Here is an 18,999-nt window from a genome sequence, read left to right as displayed (position 1 = left end):
AAAAGTCTCAGAAGCTTGTCTCAATCTTTTAATATGCATACCTAGTTATCTCTTTACTTATCAATAACCTCTGCACTTTAATAACAAAATGATAAACTTGGACTTTGTTTCGCAGATTATTTTAAATTGCTTATTTTAGCTGAATGCAACATTGGCCTGTTAAACTTATCTTATGTGTCAGCAGTCCAATGTTGACTGTTTTTGAACTATGATTATTCTCTGACATAGACCTATTTTAGAGATAATGGGGCGAATCTAGAGTTCTCATGAATAGAGTCTTCAAAGGAGGATATTTTTTTTTCCTCTGCAGTCCTTTGGAAATGGCCTGCTGGGGGTTGGGGCCCTCCAAAACATAGTGAGAGATGGTTCATGTCAAGTGTTCATTAGTGAAAATAATTTTTCCTTTTTCAACTTTTCTCTGGAAGGTTTTGTTGGCTCTGAACCCATTCCCCCCAGAAAGTCTCCTCCTTATCAATAGTACCATAGTAGAAAGATATCAAATAATGAATATATAAAGCATAATTTATTATAAAAAATGAAATAACAGAAAAACAAATTTAAACAAGTTTACATTATCTATGATTACGCTAATTATGTGAAATAACATTAAAGGGATGGAAAGGAAACAAGGCATCAAAAACTATGTCATTCACATAATTCCTAAAAGTTTGGTAAAATTGCTCAAAATTTCCTTCCTTGTCCTTTGTTGGAAAAAAAAGTTTATAAATAACACATGCTGTAATGTTCCTGTTGGAAATCAGGTGTAGGTGTGTTGTTTTTTTCTTTAGACGTTTTAAATGATCGTTGTAGCTATTTATCATGGACAAAAATCCGCAACTTTGAGGTCTTAATAGATTCCAAACACTAAGTAGAGCCAAGAAGCATATACATATCTCTATCATGCAGTAGATAGCTGGCTTGGGCTAGCAGTTAGAGCACCAGGCTAGATACTGGGACACTGGGAATTGTAGTACCACATTAGGCATAAAGCCACTTGGATGATCTTGGGCCAGTCACCTTGTCTCGGCCCCAGGAAGAAAGCAAGGGCAAACCATTTCTGAAAATCTTGCCAAGAAAACTTCAGGGGCTTAACCAGCCTGTTGCCAGGAGTCAAAAACAGATTCAAAGCACACAGATCATACAATAAGCAGTCTAAAGTCAGGTTAATACTCTAGATTGCAGGCCATAAGGAGGCCTTATGAGATAATGTTCCAACGTAATGCTTCTTGGTCGTGTTCTGTACATCTTGAAAAGATGGGATGGAATAATGAATGTGGAGCGAATTTCCTGTGATCCTTTGACCTGGTTGATGCTGTTCAGTTACAAGCAATGTTACCAAGTTCTGAGCATTGTTTTAAGGCCAACATCACAATAGCTGGAAAACAAGTTGCCTTTTAATTTACATACATTTACCCAAGGAATTTATTTTGTGTGCATGCATTTGTGAAATCTTTAATGTGCCTAACATTCACTTGGCTGTGGGGTAGGTAATGATGAAGTGAAGCGAGGGATTTTACTCATGCTGTTCGGTGGAGTTCCTAAGACAACGGCAGAGGGTACTTCACTGCGTGGCGACATCAATGTTTGCATCGTTGGTGATCCAAGTACTGCCAAAAGTCAGTTTTTAAAGTAAGTTTTTCCAACACTGTGGCGGGGTTAGCTGCGCAATCTGCACGGCTTACGCATCTCTGCATACATGTGAAGTAATTTTTAGATAAAGTTGAAAAAAAATATTTAGGAAAAAATCATGGATTGCTAACTTTTTTAAACAACTACTGTAATTGCAACCTTTTGCGCTAAATACTTGTATCAAACTAGAGCAGACATGTCAAACACAAGGCCCGGGGGCCAGATCCGGCCCGCGAAGTGGTTTCATGCAGCCCGCAAAGCCATCCTGGAAACAGTGAGGGAACGGACCCCATAGGCACCCTTTATGCAAATGAGGTAGAGCTGGCCATGCCCATCCAGTAGGCCATACGCACTCTAGCCACGCCCACCCAGTAGGCCACGCCCACCCAGGCCATACCCACCTGGCCCCCTGAGGGCAACTGCAATGCTGATGCGGCCCTCAATTAAATTGAGTTTGACACCCCTGAACTAGAGGAAAAAATATAAGGAAAACAATAATTTTGGGAACTGCAGGCTTAAGTTTTGCTATTTTAGGTGTAAAAATCACAATTCTGAGGGGGAAAAAACCCATTTTCTTAAGAAACGCAAAGCATCCTATTTTCTTTCAGACTGCATTCCAAGGGATTATCTGGTGGTTTTTCAGAAATAAATTTTCCAATACATGAAATGGTTTCTGTTGTTCTAGAATGCTCTGGCCCCAAAATATTTTGGGAACAGCGAATTTTGTTTATCCCTAATTTTATCAGTCATTTGAATTCAGATGCAGCCAAGTTAATTCTTTTCTTAATGTATCACAATTCCTCTATCTCTTGCATAATGGAGTACAATTGTTCCAACATTCTTTCACACATGAATGAAAAGATATAATGAAATCTTCTTGCAAATGTTTGTGTATCTGATTGACCCAAATATGATTTACTTTGCTGTTTTATAGGAAACATGTGCCTGAGTAGAATTAGTACAATTGTGCAAAGTTTTGAAGGGATGATTAAACTCAAAAATAAAATTTCATCAGGGAGTTGCCTCACCTAATGCAGTGAAATTCAGTTAATACTCACAACCAGGACTCTATAGAGATTGCCATCATTAAGTGATGCATTTATGCTTTACAACCTCATCACTTAGTAATGGAAAATCTGGTCCTAATTGCTGTTGTAAGTTGGATACCTTGAATTGCTTCAGAAAAACAGACATGGCTGGCTCGTACAAGTTGCACATAAGTATTGTATTTTAAGTCATGCAAGCTTCAAAGTGATACTTCTGATCTGAATCCAAAGCAGCAGGCAAATCTATCAAAGGTTATTATTCTTTGCTGCTGGCAAGTGTTTATTGAGACTCTAGTCCAGGGGTAGGCAACCTTGGCTCTTTTATGACTCATGGACTTAAACTCCCAGAATTCCTGAGTCAGCATGGCTGGTTGAGGAATTCTGGGTATTGAAGTCCACAAGTCATAAAAGAGCCAAGGTTGCCTACCCCTGCTCTAGTCCAATGCCTTCTTGTTATGACACCATAGCAGTGGTGGCGCGGTGGTTAAAATGCAATAGTGCAGACATACTCAGCCCACAGTCTGGAGTTCGATCCTGGCTGGTTCACCATTTATTCAGCCTTCCATCCTTCCAAGATCAGTAAAATGAGGCCTCGGGTTGTTGTAAAGCACTATGGGATAGTATTTAAGTCTAAATGCTGTTGCTGTTGCTCTATTTTGTAAAGTTGCTGATCATTAAGTCACCAATTTGTGATCCAACAGGCATGTGGAAGAATTCAGCCCCCGAGCTGTCTACACCAGTGGAAAGGCCTCGAGTGCTGCTGGCTTAACTGCTGCTGTGGTCAAAGATGAAGAGTCCTATGAATTCGTTATTGAAGCCGGAGCACTAATGTTGGCAGATAATGTATGTTATCCAAATTATGATACCTTCCACTTAAAAAAAAAAAAAGGATTACCATTCATTTTATTTATCTCAGTAATGGAAGAGGGAATTGACAAGCTTCCTGTTGCATTCTTCCCAGGGAGTATGTTGTATTGATGAATTTGACAAAATGGATCTGAGAGACCAAGTTGCCATTCACGAAGCAATGGAGCAGCAAACTATATCCATTACCAAAGCTGGAGTTAAGGTAAACATTCACTGCTGGAATTACTAGTTGTTATTATTAGTCTTTAGGATTAGTATAGATTATTTGCCAGGCTTCTGTAGTTGGATTTGCTCCAGTCATTTCTTTTCAGAATGTTATTCTGTGACTAAATTGTTTAAAGTGGTTATGCTCTAGAAAAGAATCAGTCTTTACATAACTATAAGCCATCCAAAGTCACTTGGAATCGGGCTACATTTAATTTTTTATTATTATTATTATTAAATTTGTATGTTGCTCCAGTGCCAGGTAAAAAACATGTAAAAAATGCAAGAAGCAGGAAAATGAATATACAGTAGCAAAGATGACACACAAAATAATTAAAGGAGAAAAGCCAGATCTTCCAGCCTCTTTGAAACAATAGGATTTGGGCGATCCAAATTTCAAGAATCTGGAACCTCATTCCAGATTCCAGGAGCTGCTACAGAAAAATCATGTTTATGGAGTCCCAATAGATACTCTTCTTTAATTCAAGGAATCTGGAACACACCCTGCCAGATCAAATTGGTCTAGTGCAGACATGTCAAACACAAGGCCCGGGGGCTGGATCCGGCCCACGAAGTGGTTTCATGTGGCCCGCAAAGCCATCCTGGAAACAGTGAGGGAACAGCCCCCACTGCCTTGGCCCTGGCCCAGAGACCCTCAAATCTGTCCCACTCCTGCCCAGGCCCCCATAGGCACCCTTGATGCGAACGATGTGGAGCTGGCCATGCCCACCCAGTAGGCCATACGCACTCTAGCCACGCCCACCCAGTAGGCCACGCCCACCCTGGCCATACCCACCTGGCCCCTTGAGGGCAACCGCAATGCTGATGTGGCCCTCAATGAAATTGAGTTTGACACCCCTGATATTTTGGGACATAAGTGATCTTATGTCTTGGTGGAGCCTTGGTGGAGCAGTGGGCTAATGCCTCCGTAAGTAACATCAGCTGCCTGCAATTAGTGCAGGTTCGCATCCCACCAGGCTCAAGGTTGACTCAGCCTTCCATCCTTTCGAGGTAGGTAAAATGAGGACCCAGATTGTTGGGGGCAATTAAGCTGACTTTGTAATAATGCCGCTTGGGGGTGTGTGAAAGCCCTAATAAACAGGCATATACATAGAATGAAGGCTACTGCTAAGCTTGTAAGCCGCCCTGAGTCTTTGGAGAAGGGCGGGATATAAATGGAATTTTTTAAAAAAAATCTCTTAGGTAACCAGATTCTAGCCAATATTTCCCATATATTAAAATTTATGTTATGGAAGAAGTAATTTTGGGGGACAAGAGTCATCTTTGGGTAGATACGGAACTGTTCATTTCAAGCATAAAACTTCATTTAACATCCTGTTTTCAATGCAAAATGAGGAGTTTGGTGCTCCAAATTACTTAGAAAAGCAATCTGCTCCAAGATGGTTAGGCAACAGATCTACCTTAATTGCTCTGAACTAAAAACAACTTGTTTTCTTTAGGCTGCAGTCTTTGTTTCAGGCAGATATGCATAGTCTGGATGGAGCTAGCTATGTAGGTTTAACTGGGACAAGGTTGAAGGCTTAAACAGAAGCCTCTACAACCTATCAACAAAATTCATCAAAAAAAGTCTGCTTGACCCAGTAATATTGTCTTTGAAGATAGATAAGAGAGGAAAAGAAAGTAATTTGTTGTTCTTGCTTTTTAATATTCGTTCCCAGTTAGATCAGCTTTATGAAATAACTGTGTGCATATTAGCTATTTTTTCAGGAATTATTTTTGGAAGAGGGGGGGTTACATCTTTTTATTTACTTTGTTTGTTTTTAACAGGCCACTTTAAATGCCAGGACATCAATTTTGGCAGCAGCAAATCCAGTCGGTGGATGTTATGATAGAGCCAAGTCTTTGAAGCAGAATATAAACTTATCAGCCCCTCTCATGTCTAGATTTGATCTCTTCTTTATTCTTGTGGATGAATGCAATGAGGTAAAGCAGAATTTGCAAGTTCGTGTAAATCCTGGTAGATTAAATTACGTGCAACCCATAAAATACAGCTCTGTGTCTTTTGAATCCATCCTTTCATATTTTAGCTGGGTAAGGGGGATTTTGTACTTATTAATTGCATTATATTTTAACATTCTGAGCATATTGGTAGCTCTTAAGGATGTGCAGATTTTACCAAGTTAGAAAGTAGTATGTTATTTAATATACCTGGGAGTAAGAATAATCTTGTCAGAGTGATACTTGGTTAAATGCTGATCGTGGGACATATGGAATGGCTTAGATCCATCAGAAGCCAAGTTGAGGACGTTTTTAACCTTTTACCTAGGTTAGTACACGGAAGTGATCAGTGAAACTTCTCTCTTCATTACATTCATCTTTCTTTTCTCCCTTTAAAAACCACTTGAAGAGTCTTCCTGGAAAATGAATGAAATGACCCAAAGGGATGTTAATACCAGTGATAAGGATATTCTGCAGGAATAGGAAAAATAAAATGTTTGTGAAACTGATGATTGTAGAGTTAGTGTTATGTAAACGTTATTAAAGATACAGCTTGGTCATGATATTGATCAATATTTATTTTGAGAGCCACTTTGATTTAGCAGTTAGAAAGCTGGCTTTTCACACACTCTCCATCCAGCCCTCCTCATACAAATATTGTTGGGATATTAAGAGGCAGAAGAATTATGTGTTCCACCATGAATGTTGCAAAGCAGAAGCAGAGTATAAACCTAATATAATCACATAATCATTTTAAAACAGAATGTCACAAAATCCAAATGAACTAACTCATTGTCTGAATAAAGATGTTATGCAGTCATGTCACAGATGATCCCCTTTTAGAGTTTCTGTTAAAATTATTTAGCAGAGTAAGATGAACAGTATTTCTATTGGCAGATCTGGACATATCAAAGTTTTTTTCTATTATATTGCTCCTTATATCTTTAGTAATGGTGCCTAATGTTTCCCTAGGTTACAGATTATGCTATTGCAAGGCGCATTGTGGATCTTCATTCTAGGATAGATGAATCAATTGATCGTATGTATACGCTTGATGACATACGAAGATACCTTCTCTTTGCCAGGCAATTTAAACCAAAGGTAATGAGAATCTTCAAACCTCCTCATCATTTAAAAATAGTATATTTTTAATATGGGCTCTTTAGCACTTCCTTCCAATTTGCTGAAATGACTCCTTGTATTTCTCTAAAGGTTAGGGCTTCTATTGCTTGATCCATGATGTCATTTTGCAATAATTTTACATGGAAATTCTACTGAATTCCACTGCAGCAGAGTGGACTATTATTTTTATCATTTTCATCACTTCTGATAGATCTCCAAAGAGTCAGAGGATTTTATTGTCGAGCAGTATAAGCGCTTACGCCAACGGGATGGCTCTGGTGTCACAAAATCATCATGGAGAATCACAGTACGACAACTGGAAAGCATGATACGACTGTCGGAAGCCATGGCACGGATGCATTGCAGTGATGAGGTAGCTACATTCAATGGAGTGTACAGGGGAGTAGAGATCATTCCTTGCTTTGTTTAGGACTATTTGTTTGTCCCTGTGTGTGGCATATACCAGGGGTCCCCAACTCCCTATCTGTGGCCCGTTAGAAACCGAGCCGCAGAAGAGGTGGGTAAGCACACACGCGCGAAGCTGCATTTGTGAAAGCAATATGCACATGTGAAACCATTCCCTCTCACCCTCCATTGCCGCCATCTCCACCAGTCCGCGGAGACAGAAAGCTTGGGGATCAATGGCATATACCATGTTTACCCATAAGGCAGTTGCTGAAAAATTTTATGATTAGTTAAGATACCCTTGAGTTAAACTCCGTTGAGTATCTGGATATATCTGTGCAGATTTTTTGGTAGTAGAACGGAGGTGCTTTGCCACCTGCATTCTTTGGATGTGTTTTTCAACTCTGCAATCTGATCTACAGCCATGGATTTCCACCATGTTTTCCTATCAGTAAGCACCTCCATTCTGCTACCAGTGTCAACTGACCATTTCCTGCTTTTATTTGGATCCCAAACTAGATGCTGCCCCTTGTTTAAACCCCAAATGTTCACCAGCTAATCATACGATCTACCTAATATTTACATAGGTATCGCAGGATTGAAAGAACGCAAGTTGAAAAATCTAAAGTTTTCAGTTTTAAATGGCCTGGTGCTTTCTTATCTATTTCTAATTTTGGTAAGAATAAAGCACAGGATAAGTATTCAAAAAGGACAATTTAAACAACAATCTGCACGTTTGTGTTCATGCATACTCTTAATTAGGTTAGCTAGAAAGCTAACAGCTGCTTTTATTCAATATGCTAACCATGGTTAACTTTATCTTGAGTTTGCTTTGTGTGGATTAGCATATGCAACTTGATGTGTTCAGTTAGTTTGTTATATTGTGCAAACTCAGAAAATGGATTCATTCAGTAATTGGATTCTGAATTTAGTAATCCTGAATTCTGGACTTAAAACCACTTTTAGTGACATAGTTACAATAGCACTGGAAAACGTGATTTACAATCGGTCCTCACACGCACAGTGTCTCCATGGTCACACCATCAGGTGGTTGTCAACCAGCATGTATTTTTACAACATGTGCAGTGAGGTCACCATTTGTGACCTTCCCAGCCAACTTCCAACAAGAAAAGCCAATGGAGGAAGTAGTATTTGCTTAATGGCCAAATGATTTACTTAACAACTGTGGCAAAAAGGTCGTAAAATTAAGCAGACTCACATAACCACCTTGCCTAGCAATCTAAATTCTGGTTCCAGTTGTGGTCATGTCAAGGCCTACCTGTAAGGGGATGTGTATACCAAGGAAGTCTTTAATACTGTATATACTCTTGAATAATTTCATAATTCAAGCCTGTGCAGTGCTGTACCAACTTCATTAAAAGTACCATATTGAGTAGTTTTATGTGCCTCCCTTCGAGTATATATAGAAAACTTTGGCTTTGGCAGTAAATCTAGTGTAATTTATTCCTTCTGTTCCTTGCCAAAAAGAGGGAATAATCAGTCCCAGAGAAGGAAGATGCATGTCTCTTCTACTGTTGTTTGATTCCAGTTCCCAGCAGCCTTGGCCAGTCCAGCTAATAGGGGACACTGCTGGAAGCTGTCCATCAACCCCTGGTTAGCCACAGACTCCCATCTGCGGTAGCAGTTGTGTTCTTCCATGCTTTAGGTGTAAAACTTGTGCAGAAATGTTACGTGATAGTACAGTACATGAAGCAGAATCCTTTCATCTGAATCTCCCTGAATGCTCTTACAAGGTTCATCCAAAACATGTGAAGGAAGCTTTCAGATTACTGAACAAGTCAATCATCCGAGTTGAAACTCCAGATATCAATCTAGACCAAGATGAAGAACAATCCGTTGAAGAGCCTGAGGACCAGGATGGAGTTGCCGGTGAGTGATTGCCAGATACGTCTTAGCCAGGGTGCTTCTCAGTTTCAAGTGAGGAGATACACACACACACACCAAGAAAAAAAGGCAAAAGGAGAAAAGCCACCCAAGTGTTGCTTCTTAGGGTCTGCTTGTGTCCAATCCAGTTTGAGTGATGTTGGGCCTCTTTAAGTCAATCTTGCTTAATTATTGCTACTTGTTAAGTTTAATAACACCTTGGCAATAAGCATGCTTAGTACCACTTTAACTAACTTTAAGTTAGTTAATTTAGGAAGGGTTTTATTTTCAAAAAGCTTTTAGTTGAATACACACTTCATTCAGCTTTTTTTCCATGTTTCTTCATTATTTCATAACACCAGTTGTGAAATGCCAAGAGAGATTTATTGCAGAGCTTTGTATGAGCTTTACTCATTTACCTCATTGAGCGTTGGGCTAATTTCTGAGAAAACTGTCCCAAAAACAAAAAGGAAGCTAGCTAACTTAATTTTTAGTTTAGAGATAGGACAATGTCTCCAAACCTGTATGGTTGCAGAAAGGAGTGAGTGAATATTTCTGTTGGAAGGTCTCCAACCTTTTTGGTTTGGCGGCCCAGAAAGGGAGGCAGGCACCATTAACGTGCGCATGCATGTGAACAAAGGAGCCGTGAGTGCACACACAAATGGGCCGCGCATGCGCACATGCAAACGGGGCCACGCGAGCTCAAGTGCTGCAAATGGGGCGGTGCTAGCGCAAGTGTGAGGGGTGAATGCATGTACACAAGTGCGTGCACTGGCCATCCCTTCACATGGCCCGTTAGTGGGCCGTGGCCCACAGGTTGAGGACTCCTGCATTACATGAAAGAAAACAATGCTCCAACAATGTTTTCCAACAGCTCTGGTAAAGATGCCTTTTTGTGCCCAAGGGGCAAAAAAATACATTTATTGAATACAAAAAAGTACAATACAATGTTGAAGAGACTGAAGCGCACACAAAATAAATGGAGTCATATCACCTATGTGAAATCATTGGGGAAGGAGAGGTCTTTATTTATTTATTTAGCTATTTAGGATTTCCACCACAGATTTCATCTTTTTCCCATCTCAGAAAAGAAACTGCCATCAATTTTCAACAGTCATGGTTAGGAGGGATTCCAAGATCACAAAAAAAGGCCCATAAGCCACATGGTTACAACTTACGGGGTAAATTATCCTGAAGGACAAAAGATTCTTCTGATCTCGGAGGGTGTAACTCATATTACTTTGCTAGAGTCCTGCCCTTTGAAGCAGGCAAGGTAAAGGAAGAGGAATAGCAAGGATTTTAGGAATGTGCTTCATTGTGATAGGGTATAATAACAGTATCTTGGAAAACCTGTCAGAGTTTCATTCATATCTTAATGAAATAAAACCAGGGTTAGTTTAAGTTTCTTTCTCATCCTTTCTTCTTTCCCAGAACTGAATAGTTTTTTTTTCATTATTATTTTTTATAACTGTTCGTTTTACAGCTCATTCATCCCTCCTGCATTCCCAGGACCAGGTTTACATCCTTCTATAGCCAGCTTCCCAAAGGGGTTTGGGAGGATTGAACCAGAACAAGTTTGGAATCCTCAACTTCTCAAGATCAGTTTCCCAAACAAATACCATAGGCCCGTGGTGGCGAACCTATGGCACGCGTGCCACAGGGGACACACAGAGCCCTCTCTGGGCATGCGCACCATTGCCCCAATCTTAGGCCTTCAGCTGGGTTTTATAAAACCTTTTTGCTTTAGGCCTCCAACGCCATGTGCCAAAAAAAAAAAGTTTCGATCAATTTCAACTTCTCGTGGGAAAAAAAAGATCTCGCAAAGTTGGAATTGATTGACTGAACTTTTTAGTCCCACCCCGCCTGCCGTTACCCCTGCAGCCACACCCACCCGGCACCTGATGATACATAAGTGGGTTTTGGGTTGCAGTTTGGGCATTTGATCTCTAAAAGGTTTGCCATCACTGCTATAGGCATTGTTCCTTCCTATTGCAAGGAATGAGAAGAGAGGAGCTTTGGAGAAAGTGGCTTGACAAATAGACAGTCATTATGTTTGTTAGTGTTTATTTTGAATGAATAAAGCAGGAAACACATTAATTCAATTTATTTCTTGATAAAGTTTCACTGTGGTTTATCAGTTCCAGCCTAATGCATAAAAAATGTTTATGCTTTCAAGGAGATGAAGACAACGTACTTACTAATGGCTTAATAAATGGTACCAGTGACCCTGCAGATGATTCAAATAAAGATGTGGCACCAAAAGCTTCTCTGAGACTTAGTTTTCTTGAATATCGAAGAATCTCTAACCTCATTGTAATGCATCTAAGGAGATCTGAAGAAGGTAAGGACAGATAACCCTCAGGGGAAGCAAGGATCCCCCATTTCTAAGATCTGTCCCTCATTGGACAAATGATGTTAGAACATTATTTAAGAGACTTCACCTCTACATCCTACGTCTGGGTGCCTACGATATTTCAAACAACCCCGTTGCTACTAAGGTAGAGGAAAAGGAATTGAATTCTACATGAATAGCATTCAAAATGCAGATGACTTAAAAGTTCCAGATCGTTATACAAAAGCTTTATTTCCAATGCACTTTTTCTGAGTGTTCTGTCTTATGATTTATGATGAATGTTTTTTATGATTGTAATCATGATTTATCACATTGCTTGTATGTACACTGAGAGCTTATGCACTGGAGACAAATTCCTTATGTGTCCAATCACACTTGGCCAATAAAGAATTCTATTCTATTCTAGTCCTAGTCCTTAGTCTGTCCTGTCCTATTCCATTTCTGTTCTGTTCTGTTCTGTTCTTTTGTGATATGTATCTGTTTGGTCATAGCTGAGAGGTCATAGCTGAGAGTTCTGACAAAACGTGATCCACTGGAGAAGGAAATGGCAACCCACTCCAGTATCTTTGCCATGAAAACCCTATGGACAGTACCAAAAGGCAAAACGATATGATGCTGGAAGATGAGCCCCTCAGGTCGGAAGGCGTCCAATATGCTACTGGGGAAGAGCAGAGGGCTAGTACTAGTAGCGCCAGAAAGAATGAAGCGACTGGGCCAAAGCCGAAAGGACGCTCAACTGTGGATGTGTCTGGTGGTGAAAGGAAAGTCCGATGCTGTAAAGATTTTTTCTCCATAGGAACCTGGAATGTAAGATCCATGAATCAAGGCAAGCTGGACGTGGTCAAACAAGAGATGACAAGACTGAACATCGACATCTTAGGTATCAGCGAACTAAAATGGACAGGAATGGGTGAATTTAATTCAGATGACCATCAGGTATACTACTGCGGACAAGAATCCCTCAGAAGAAATGGAGTAGCCTTCATAGTCAATAAAAGAGTAGGAAAAGCAATACTGGGATACAATCCTCAAAATGACAGAATGATCTCAGTTCGAATCCAAGGCAAACCATTCAATATCACAGTAGTCCAAGTCTATGCCCCAACCACCAGTGCTGAAGAGGATGAAATTGACCAGTTCTATGAAGCCCTACAGCACCTTATAGAACTAACACCAAAAAATGATGTCCTTATCATCATGGGGGATTGGAATGCTAAAGTAGGAAGCCAAAAGATAACTGGAATAACAGGCAAGTTTGGCCTTGGAGTACAAAATGAAGCAGGGCACAGGCTGATAGAATTTTGTCAAGAGAATACGATGGTCATAGCAAACACTCTTTTCCAACAACCCAAGAGACGGCTCTACACATGGACATCACCAGACGGTCAACACAGAAATCAGATTGACTATATGCTCTGCAGCCAAAGATGGAGAAGCTCTATACAGTCGGTAAAAACAAGACCAGGAGCTGACTGTGGCTCAGACCATGAGCTTCTCCTTGCAAAGTTTAGGCTTAAACTGAAGAAAGTAGGGAAAAGCACTAGGCCACTCAGGTATGAATTAAATCATATCCCTATTGAATATACAGTAGAGGTGACAAATAGATTTAAGGAATTAGATCTGATAGACAGAGTGCCTGAAGAACTATGGACAGAGGTTCGCGACATTGTACAACAGGTAGCAACCAAAACCATCCCAAAGAAAAAGAAATGCAAGAAAGCAAAATGGCTGTCTGAGGAAGCTTTGCAAATAGCTGAGGAAAGGAGGAAAGCGAAAGGCAAGGGAGAAAAACATAGATATGCCCAATTGAATGCAGAATTCCAGAGAATAGCTAGAAGAGATAAGAATGCCTTCTTAAATGAACAGTGCAAAGAAATAGAAGAAAACAATAGAATAGGGAGGACCAGAGATCTTTTCAAGAAAATTGGAGAGATGAAGGGAACATTCCATGCAAAAATGGGCATGATAAAGGACCAAAATGGCAGGGACCTAACAGAGGCAGAAGAGATTAAGAAGAGGTGGCAAAATTACACAGAAGAACTATACAAGAATGAGCTTAACGTCCCTGATAATCACAATGAGGTGGTCACTGACCTCGAGCCAGACATCCTAGAATGTGAAGTGAAGTGGGCCTTAGAAAAGCTGAGCAACAACAAAGCTAGTGGAGGTGACAGTATTCCAGCTGAGCTATTCAAAATCTTAAAAGACAGTGCAGTAAAAGTGCTACACTCAATTTGCCAGCAAATTTGGAAAACTCAGCAGTGGCCACAGGATTGGAAAAGATCAGTTTACATTCCAATTCCAAAGAAAGGCAGTGCCAAAGAATGTTCAAACTATCGCACCATTGCACTCATTTCTCATGCTAGTAAAGTCATGCTTAAAATCCTACAAGCTAGACTTCAGCAGTATGTGGATCGAGAACTACCAGAAGTACAGGCAGGATTTCGAAGAGGCAGAGGAACTAGAGATCAAATTGCCAACATACGCTGGATCATGGAGAAAGCTAGGGAGTTCCAGAAAAACATCTACTTCTGCTTCATTGACTATGCTAAAGCCTTTGATTGTGTGGATCATAACAAACTGTGGCAAGTTCTTAAAGAGATGGGAGTACCAGACCATCTTATTTGTCTCTTGAGAAACCTATATGCGGGTCAAGAAGCAACAGTGAGAACTGGACACGGAGCCACTGATTGGTTCAAAATTGGGAAAGGAGTCCGGCAAGGCTGTATACTGTCGCCCTGCCTATTTAACTTATATGCAGAGCACATCATGAGAAAGGCAGGGCTAGATGAATCAATAGTTGGAATTAAGATTGCTGGAAGAAATATCAACAACCTAAGATACGCAGATGATACCACTCTAATGGCAGAAAGTGAAGAAGAACTAAAGAGCCTCTTGTTGCGGGTGAAAAAGGAGAGTGCAAAAGTTGGGTTGAAACTTAACATTAAGAAAACCAAGATCATGGCATCTGGCCCTCTCAATTCCTGGCGAATAGATGGGGAAGAAATGGAGGTAGTGACAGATTTTGTTTTCCTGGGCTCCAAGATCACTGCAGATGGGGACTGTAGCCAAGAAATTAAAAGACGCTTGCTCCTGGGAAGGAAAGCCATGGCAAATCTAGACAGCACACTAAAAAGCAGAGACATCACCCTGTCGACAAAAGTGCGTATAGTCAAGGCTATGGTCTTCCCAGTTGCAATGTATGGCAGTGAAAGTTGGACCATAAGAAAGGCTGAGCACCAAAGAATTGAGGCCTTTGAACTCTGGTGCTGGAGAAGACTCCTGCGAGTCCCTTGGACTGCAAGGCGATCAAACCGGTCAGTCCTAGAGGAGATCAATCCTGACTGCTCTTTAGAAGGCCAGATCTTGAAGCTAAAACTCAAATACTTTGGCCACCTAATGAGAAAGAAGGACTCACTGGAGAAGAGCCTAATGCTGGGAAAGATCGAGGGCAATAGAAGAAGGGGACGACAGAGAATGAGGTGGCTGGATGGAGTCACTGAAGCAGTAGGCGTGAGCTTAAATGGACTCCAGAAGATGGTGGAAGACAGGAAGGCCTGGAGGAACGTTGTCCATAGGGTCGCGATGAGTCGGACACGACTTCGCAGCTAACAACAACAATCTGTTTGGTTCCTGTGCAGGCAGAAACCTTGTACAAAATGCTGCGGTCTTCATGTCATCTATAAACTTGCTTAACCAGGGAGGGGCACCAATTTTTATCAGACCTTACAAGGATATAAAGATAATTGAGATACGAATATAAAGTATGCTAAAATTATATAAACTGTCAAATGTATTATTAACAAATGTTTATAAAATTATTTTCTCCTGATTGCAGAAAACGATGATGCCGCCTTAAAAAAGAGTGAGCTTATCAACTGGTATTTAAAGGAAATTGAATCTGAAATAGATTCTGAAGAAGAACTCATCAATAAAAAGAAAGTAATAGAAAGAGTGATTCATCGTCTTACCCACTATGTACGTATACATATACTCGAAGGCCCAGGGCTGCATTTGAACACAAATGTTAAGCAGAGCTCCTTATATACAGTCTGATAACAATTATGGGTAGCCCTCAATTTGAAACTGTTTAAGGACCATTCAAAGTTATAACGGCATTGAAAAAAGCGATTTATGACCAGTCCTTGCGCTTATGACTCTGACAACATCCCCATGGTCATGTGATCAAAATTAGGGTGCATAGCTACCAGCATGTATCTTATGACATTGCAGCATCCTGAGGTCCTGTGTTTCACCATTTGCAACCTTCCCAGCTGGCTTCCTACAAGCAGTCAATGGGGAAGCTGGATTTGCTTAGCAACTGTGTGATTCATTTAACAACTGCAGTGGTTCACCGTGCTGGTCTATGACCAAATAAAGATTTGATGATGAAGATGATGCAATGGTTCACTTAACAGTGGCAGAAAAGGTCGTAAAATAGGGCGTGACTCACTTAACAATTGTCTTACTCAGCAACAGAAATTTTGGACCCAGTTGTGACTGTTAAGTAAAGAACTACCTGTAATAACCAATAAACTTCCTCACATTTATTGGTTATTACAGGTAGTCCTTGACTTATAGTCACAATTGGGACCAAAATTTCTGGTGCTAAGCAAGGCAATTGTTAAGTGAGTTTGTATTTAAAAATGTAAAGAACCATGTAAAGAGTTAACAGGATCAAATTTGTGAGTTCTGGTCTAAAGCAGAGGTCACCAACCTTCTCTGTTGGCGGACTGGAGGAAAAGGGATGGGGGAGCATTTTACATGCGCATGCACGGGGCCACGATCATGCGCACGATGCAAACGGGGCAGGGCTAACACCCATGTGATACTAGCCCTGCCCCCTTCTTGCACGGTGTCTTGCCCTGTGTCCACACCCTGTGGTGCAGTGGTATCTGTTTTTGCACCTTGCGGCACAGCGGCCACCCGTTTTTGTGCCCCGAGGTGCAGTGGTGTCCCATTTTCACACCCCAAGGTTTTTGCACCCTGTGGCACTAGCATGAGTGTGTGGGGGTGTGCAGTAGCCAGTCTGTCCCACAGCTTGGTGGTCAGCAGGACATGGCCCACTACCGGGCCCCAGCCCACAGGTTGGGGACTCCTGGTCTAAAGGTTGATGTTTACTCCTAGATAGACATTAGAATTCTGTGCATACTTAGAAAATGGAAAGTCTTTAATTTCTGAACAGAAATATATAAAAATGCAACGTTACCCTTTCTGTTAGAATGTATGCAAATTACACCTTTCTCTTTCTGACTTAAAACTGCAACATTGTAAAAAAGGATGTATTTGTCATAATACAGTAAGCAAGTAAGATAGCAAAATATTTGCTGCTTGGAAATCCGTCTAAGTGAAACTGATTGCACTTAATCTATGATTGCGCTTCAGATCTTTTATAAACATAATCTGACCAAAAATTCTCTGTTTCAGGATCACATTCTAATTGAACTCACGCATTCAGGATTAAAAGATTCCGTGGATGAACAGACTTTTGACGAAGACCCCTATCTTGTAGTTAATCCTAACTACTTGCTAGAAGATTAGAGACTGAGCAAGCAATGCTACGAAATCCATTGCATACCAGTGAGATAATAGCTCATTAGCTGATACGCATCAATTGTAGATAGCTGACTAATCCGAGATTTATCTTGGAACTCGCTTACCTTGCCTTTTTAAATAATCTTTTATGGAGATAAAAGGAGGAGTTATATAACCGGGTAAAGGAAGCTATTTTTTTTTTAAGTTGCCATCTGCTTCTTCTGTATTTTACGTTTTAAAAAATCTTATGCAGTAGTTCAGTTGTACAATCTTACTCTGTAAATCTCTTCTTATTTGTGTCCAATAAATTAAAAAAAAGTTCACTATATATGTCTTCAGTTTCAAAATGAATTGTTTATGCATGAAACGGAAAATACGTACCTTCGTACTTGGAATAACATTTTCAGGTTGGAATTGCTAAGATAAAACATTGTTTCTTATGTTTGGGGAGACAAACTTCTCAGAGCATGTGTGTTGTTCGTCCAATCTCAGAATGCTGAAAAAGGGCCCTCTAACTAAGTTCAGGGGTTTCATGGTCAAAGCCTTATATTCATTTTTTATTTTATTTATTCAATTTTTATAGACCTTTGCACATCCCTGCATGTTGATCTTGCTGGATCATTGGTCTTAAACATCAATTTAAAATTGAATTTCACAGTTGCGATGCTCCAATATTATTACAACAATTTAGGAATAGGCTAATTTTGTTATTTAGCCTTGATCAAATGGAAAGAAATTCACACAGAGACACACTAAGATGTAAATGGAATCCATTTTTTTTTAAAAAAGGTACATGTTCCTGATAATCCAGGTTGGCCCATGCTACATGGTTAGTTTTGGTTCTCACACATGGCACAATTTTTTTCTCCAGAAAATCGTAAGGTGGTGGGGTTTGTTTTTTGTCAAAGGGGATTTTTAGTGTTGAAAATACCATGTGGGAAAAGTTATAGTTTTGTGTGTGTTTTAGAATCCAGATGAGATAAACAGATGTTGAAGAATCCTCTGTATTGATTCTTAGCCCTCTCCTGACTGGAGATTCTCAGTCATCCAGGTCAGTTATCCCAAAGGTGCTTTTTCACGAGGCAACTGGACTTGTTTTTGTTTTGTGTGTGTGTGTTTTTTGACAACCACTTCATAAATGCATGGCACAACATAGGAGAAAAAACCCATCAGGACAAGCAATCCATCTGCATTTAAAAGACAAAGGCCACTCTTTCAAAGACAGCAAAGTCCACATTTTGGACAGAGACTGCTGGTTTGAAAGGGGTCAAAGAGGCCATCTATGTAGAAGTTGGAACAGCCCTCTCAACAGAAGGGGAGGGATACAGCATCATCTATCTCCAGTCTACAACACAGTCCTTTCAGCAGTTCCAAGAAGGCTCCACACCCATTTGCACTACTCAGGTGACCCTGAGGACACAGCTAAGCCTCCAGGTGGCCTCAATGACTCTAAAATGCAAATGACCAGCTGTTTGCAAGGAGTATAAATCCTTCCATTTCCTCACCATCCAGTCAGAGCTGAAGAAGTTTCTTGGATGAGAAGTGAAAGGTCTTCAAAGAAAAAAACAGTCCAGTTACCTAGTGAAAAAGCACCTTTGGGATAGTCGTCTTCTGATTCTTTGAAGCACAATTTGGATAAAATACTTAGGGATGCTACTACGAATGTACCAAGTATCCCACAAAAGTTACACTGCATTGTTGGCTTTATCTTTGCAACATCTGCCTTGACTCCATTCAGATAGATGGCTGGTGACCTGTGGACTTGCAGTACATTAATAAGTCATAAGTTCTGCAAACTAAGCTGCATTCTTAATGCTTGCTTCCTATCTTTAATAAAAGATATTCAGAGAATTAAACGTTTCATGGTGTTACTGTAGTACACCACAGGCACCTTTGTATCTTAGCAGTTATAAAAGTTAAATGTTAAATTTTATTATCTCTGATCTAATATAAAGGCGGCATGAGTCCTTGTGCTATAGCATCAAAAGACATGGA

The 18,999-nt window shown here is 40.3% G+C and overlaps 1 protein-coding gene across 1 annotated transcript in view; it reads left to right on the top strand.

The window, feature by feature from the left end:
• Window positions 1-17,330, top strand: part of MCM6 (minichromosome maintenance complex component 6) — a 29,245-nt gene extending 11,915 nt beyond the window's left edge. Inside the window, exons 8-17 of the mRNA XM_083379910.1 lie at window positions 1,488-1,629; window positions 3,377-3,518; window positions 3,637-3,744; window positions 5,535-5,690; window positions 6,678-6,806; window positions 7,039-7,200; window positions 8,987-9,122; window positions 11,293-11,457; window positions 15,308-15,447; window positions 16,897-17,330. Coding sequence (XP_083236036.1) covers window positions 1,488-1,629; window positions 3,377-3,518; window positions 3,637-3,744; window positions 5,535-5,690; window positions 6,678-6,806; window positions 7,039-7,200; window positions 8,987-9,122; window positions 11,293-11,457; window positions 15,308-15,447; window positions 16,897-17,010 — 1,394 coding nt within the window. The 3' untranslated portion in view covers window positions 17,011-17,330. The remainder of the gene's footprint in view (window positions 1-1,487; window positions 1,630-3,376; window positions 3,519-3,636; window positions 3,745-5,534; window positions 5,691-6,677; window positions 6,807-7,038; window positions 7,201-8,986; window positions 9,123-11,292; window positions 11,458-15,307; window positions 15,448-16,896) is intronic.
• The last annotated feature ends 1,669 nt before the right edge of the window (window positions 17,331-18,999 follow it).

Source organism: Vipera ursinii (genome assembly GCF_947247035.1).
Source record: "Vipera ursinii genome assembly, chromosome: 1".
NCBI classification, from domain to species: domain Eukaryota; kingdom Metazoa; phylum Chordata; class Lepidosauria; order Squamata; family Viperidae; genus Vipera; species Vipera ursinii.
The sequence above is the reverse complement of the archived record's forward strand: the minus strand, read 5'-3'. Positions and strand labels throughout refer to the sequence as shown.